This window comes from Armigeres subalbatus, unplaced genomic scaffold (assembly GCF_024139115.2).
Source record: "Armigeres subalbatus isolate Guangzhou_Male unplaced genomic scaffold, GZ_Asu_2 Contig1255, whole genome shotgun sequence".
Lineage (NCBI taxonomy): Eukaryota > Metazoa > Arthropoda > Insecta > Diptera > Culicidae > Armigeres > Armigeres subalbatus.
Window position 1 is genome coordinate 54,434 of NW_026942018.1, and position 4,825 is coordinate 59,258.

General features: G+C 38.1%; 1 protein-coding gene and 1 long non-coding RNA gene across 2 annotated transcripts; one reads left to right on the forward strand and one right to left on the reverse strand.

Moving 5' to 3' along the window:
• Window positions 1-345: 345 nt before the first annotated feature.
• On the reverse strand, window positions 346-3,523 carry LOC134202533 (uncharacterized). Its single transcript, XM_062677540.1, has 3 exons — window positions 3,475-3,523; window positions 619-937; window positions 346-556 (listed from the first exon to the last, which is right to left on the reverse strand). Exons 1-3 carry the CDS (start codon window positions 3,521-3,523, stop codon window positions 346-348), a joined length of 579 nt encoding a protein of 192 aa, XP_062533524.1.
• A 480-nt stretch (window positions 3,524-4,003) lies between these two features.
• LOC134202534 (uncharacterized) lies at window positions 4,004-4,471 on the forward strand. Its single transcript, XR_009977259.1, has 3 exons — window positions 4,004-4,083; window positions 4,140-4,279; window positions 4,344-4,471. It is a non-coding gene; the product is annotated as an uncharacterized LOC134202534 (long non-coding RNA).
• The last annotated feature ends 354 nt before the right edge of the window (window positions 4,472-4,825 follow it).

Genomic DNA, 4,825 nt, shown 5'->3' on the forward strand with positions numbered 1-4,825 from the left:
TACGAAATGATCTTTGGACTTTCCAAAGATTGGACCTTTGATCCTGCGTATCAATAGCTATATCAATCACTCTATCCATATCAACTTGAATATTAGTTGCGAAATATTCTTTTTCCTTTTCCGTTGTGAAAGCTACAATCTCCAGCGACACATTAGGAATCCTTCGAAGCATAAGAGTCAACTCTTCTCTTGAGCAATACACTGCCGTAGACGGATTCGATTGAAATGCTCGGATGGGATGCACTACCGGTTGATTATATGCTCTCCCAGCTCTATGATTGAAAACTGCCGATGATTTTGACACTATAAAATAAAAATCATATAAAATAAAAAAAAATTGGAATGCTATATTACGATACCTTGAATTATCCTTTCAAAAGATTCTTTAATAATCTGGTTTTTGAGTTTCGTATCAACTGGAACAAGCCGGGAAGGTGTTTTTATACAGCAAAGTTCTGACAGCTTTTTAGCCCCCCATGGGGTACCTTTTTCAGCTTTCAAAATTCCCCCAGCTTGCTTAGTATCAGTACACGAGAGATATTCCACTTGATCAAATCTGAATGATATAAGCGATCGATTTGTAGTAATGTTTCGCCATGCTATGTAAGATATACTCACCGATTCAGATGCAGTAAACAAGCAACTATATGTTTACAACGACCTGTTCCAGCTTTGCATGAGCAACACAGGACCCATCCAGAAACATTATGAGTAATGTTCAAACTAACTTCATGCGGCATTTGGCCAGGATGACAAGACTGTGTGACATAACCTTTGACCTGAGTCTCGTGATCTGTTTTATTAGTATATCCGATGCAAACAATATGCTTCGCATCATATACCGCAGAACCCTCTCTAATAGGTCGGACAGAATCGCCTACATAATCCAGTATATCGAGTAGCTTGACATTAAAATTGATTGTACCTCGGCTTCCAGCTAAAAAATCATTTCGGTAATTATAACCTCAATCACAGAGAACAGACGTTGAAGCTGAACTCGCTATGTTGTGATAACTTTTTACTGTTCATTTTGAATAACTTTGGAATGTCGACGTTATCCCGTGCATTATTAGCGCTAGCGTCATCAAAAAATGCCACTGTGCGCTAGTGTCGTTATGCATGCAAGAGCATACCAGCGCCATCGTGTTGTCAAAATGAGATTGTGAGTTGCAATGTCGACGTCGGTGGCGTTGAGGTTCGGTGTGTTTGTTTACACATGTTTTGCAAGAAATTTTGTTCGAGCCTCCATGTCTGTTCTCTGTGCCTCAATGTAGGTTCTATTATATTTCGAAGAAATTATGAAGTGAACGTGTTTCACATCACTACTATTCTTATGCGATATGAAATTAATTTAATTTTCTCACTTGATGAATCCATAGTTTTGATGATATTTAAAAGGTTTTTTGATTGAAATCGAATTTTTATTCACGCCAGCGACGTATATCCGTGTGAAGTTAGAAAACAGCAACAATTTGACAGTTCAAAATTCCAAACATAGATGTCGCATAACCTTTCCGCCAAAACGCCAATTTGGCCCGAATCATCAAAAAGCATCAACCCCAACAACCACGTGAGCGACCGCTAAACGCATAACAGCTTTCAGCACATTTACCTTTTGACGATAAACTGCGGCATCAAGAAATAACATCCGGACAACGACGACAACAGTGATCGACCCTTGGACAGGCTTCGGAAAGTGTAGGTTTCAGTTGCATAGGTTAGCTCTAAGTAGAATTGAATATAATTATCATTCTTGGTTTAACAGTGATTTAGAGTAGACGTTCTTTTTATATAATGTGATCAGACGTCCCACGTTTCGCGGGACGCTGCATTCTTCAACTTTGTTTTACAAATTTATTACAATTCATACAGCCTAACAAATATTTTTCCAATTTTTTTGGGCCAAAATACACTTTTGGAGGTTCCATTTTTAAGCCTGTGAGGAAATCCAGATAGGTGTCCCGCGTTTCGCAGGACGCTTGCTGGTCACATTATTTTTATAAAAACTCATGTTCGAATTCCCGTGATTTAACTCATGCATTTATTTTTTAAACTAATCGTTCCGTGTTTTCTTATCACTGTCATCCTCATTTTCTGTGATACATGTTTAGTATTGATTTTTTTTGTCTTTATTAAGGAGACTTTCAGTCCTAGGCTGATTTTAAATTGATTTAATTGATTAAATTAAATCATTTGTCTTTATTAAGGAGACGCGTGGCTACAAAGCAAGACCATGCTGAGGGTGGCTGGGTTCGATTCCCGGTGCCGGTCTAGGCAATTTTCGGATTGGAAATTGTCTCGACTTCCCTGGGCATAAAAGTATCATCGTGCTAGCCTCATGATATACGAATGCATAAATGGTAACCTGGCTTAGAAACCTCACAGTTAATAACTGTGGAAGTGCTTAATGAACACTAAGCTGCGAGGCGGCTCTGTCCCAATGTGGGGATGTAATGCCGATAAGAAGAAAAAGATTGTTTTCGCAATCGGTGACCAAAATTCGAAAACAGGATTCGAAGTTTATTACTGCTTTTATTCTTGAAATGTGCTGAGTTGAAAGATGTTTTCCTTCTAATATTTAGATTTTAGCTCTTCGTTGTATTGGAGGTTGATAATATTCAATTGAAACATTTCGGATACATTTTCTAATTCACATCATAAAACGGTGTTGAGAAAATGGGTAATTCAGCTATAAAATCAACAAGACGAGGGAAATGTATCAGTTTTCAGCAACAAATTGTGCCAAAATCTTTCGCGTCAATTTCGTTTCAAAAGCTTTAATGTTGGATAATAAAAGTTTGACGTGTTGATCCGTGCCTTGCCGCTTTATGTTCAAGTCATTGAGATGTTTGCTAATATCTACCAAAAAAGCTAAGTCACTCGTCCATTCAGGAACATTCAGTTCGAGCATTAGGTTTTATTTATCTTGTAAAAATAGTGCGATTTTCGAAGAGAATAAAATCTCTCAAGGTTCTACGGTTTAATCTACGAACTACGCAATAATACAGCAAATCTCCGTATTCTGCTTCCATTTCAGACAACATCATTTAGAATTGGTGGTAGTAGATTCCTCGAGTTGATAAAGTTCATCAACTTAATGACGAGCGTCAGTACTTTCGGAATATTAATTGTTTCCCCCCATAGATTCTCATGGTGAAAATTGCAATGTCCGAGGAAGTATAATCATACCACTGTGATTGCTTTTATTTTCTTAGAAGTGTTACAATGCCAGTATTCTTCCCGTCATCGCCTGTGCCGACTCCATCAGTTGTAAGGCCACTTAAGAGAAATGTCCAAGCTCCTTCATACATGTCTTAGCAGCTCCTCCCCTTTCTTGTTTTCAAATCTTCTGCAAGAACTTTTACTCACCGTGTTCCGAGGCAAACAAATGCTACAGAAGTAGACTTTTTCTTGTGGCATCTTTAACAAGTTCTTCGTCCTAGAACAATTTCATTCGTTTTTACAGAATCTCACCAAAATCTAAACTGGCCCGTACTGCATTTTCCGGCTTCATGTTTGTCATAGTGAAGAGAGTTTGTTGCTTCGATAATCCACCAAAAATTTTATTAAAAAATGAAAAATAAAAAATTAAATGAGCACCTTATTTTTTATGCTCCCTAAATATTTGTTATCCCCAGTTCAGTGTAATTATCGTATTTCGTAGGATGTTTGCTTTATATGAGCCTTCCAAATAAACGAAAGATTAAAAAAAAACCCAGATTAATCCACCTAGCGGTGATGGCGCCTTTCTCGCGGAAAAAGGTAATAAATGTACACTCTAAATAATCCTCATGTCATATCCACCTGAAAAATCACGTAACTGATATTTTTGGAAGAAATGTCGATTGTTACTTGACGTTAGTAACATTCACCTGAAATTCACGTCACAATTACTAAAAAAAATAGGTGAATATAACTGTGTGTGTATGTACACGATTTGAATGAGTTTGTGTTAGTGTTACAGCTTGCGTTACGTGATATTAACGTAAGAAAAAAAAATCAAAATGGCGTCGAGTGCGGATTTAATAAATAACCTTCTGACGGATTTGCAATTTCCACGCAATTTACTGCAAAAATTGGACGGTAATTCATGTTTATATTAAGCTAATCAATTATAATATTACTTATTTCTGTTTTAGATTCTGGAATAGGTATACTAAGCCTTATAACTATTTCTGAAGAACAGTTAAGAGATTATTTGCGACTTTTGGATCTGGACGACACTGATTTCGATTCATCATACTACTACGAGCTCTTGCAGTCCTGGAGAGCTCGAAATGTAAGAATATTTGAAAAATTATCGTTTTATGTTTACGTTCAAGTGTGTTTTTTTGTTCCCACAGAAGCCAGCTATACAGCGCTTAGTGAGTTGGTGCATATACAAAGATTTTGCAGCGGAACCACCTGCAACTCCGAAGGAAATCATTGACCCACCAGTCGATGTTTCTTGCCGAGCGCCCTGTCAATCCACAGCGACGGTAATTCGCACTGACATACTCACAGAAAAACAGATTTTTTAGGCCGCAGCGTCCGATACAGCTTCAGTGCCACTGGACATTTCAAGTGGGAACTGTTTTGTGAAATCGACATTACCTGCAGCCGAGGAAGAAGGAATTATTTCGCCATCATCTGGTCAAGCTACTTCTCGACTTAGCCCACCAGCAATCAATCAGATTTCCGTAGGAGGACAATCGCAGCCCTTGTCGTTAATACTATCTGAAAATCGTGCACCGATCGAGAATCTAAGTTCGAACTATTTTGTCATTGGATTAACAGAACCATCGCCAGAAGCTCCCGACTCGACTTGCCAACTCGTCCCGTCAGC

Bases quoted from the DNA above. Each gene is read 5' to 3' on its own strand.
- LOC134202533 (XM_062677540.1), bottom strand. From the start codon at position 3,523: ATGACAAACATGAAGCCGGAAAATGCAGTACGGGCCAGTTTAGATTTT. The intron at 938-3,474 runs GTGAGATTCTGT...ATGATTTTTTAG, and splicing joins ACGGGCCAGTTTAGATTTTG to CTGGAAGCCGAGGTACAATC. The intron at 557-618 runs GTGAGTATATCT...TATATCATTCAG, and splicing joins TGTTTACTGCATCTGAATCG to ATTTGATCAAGTGGAATATC.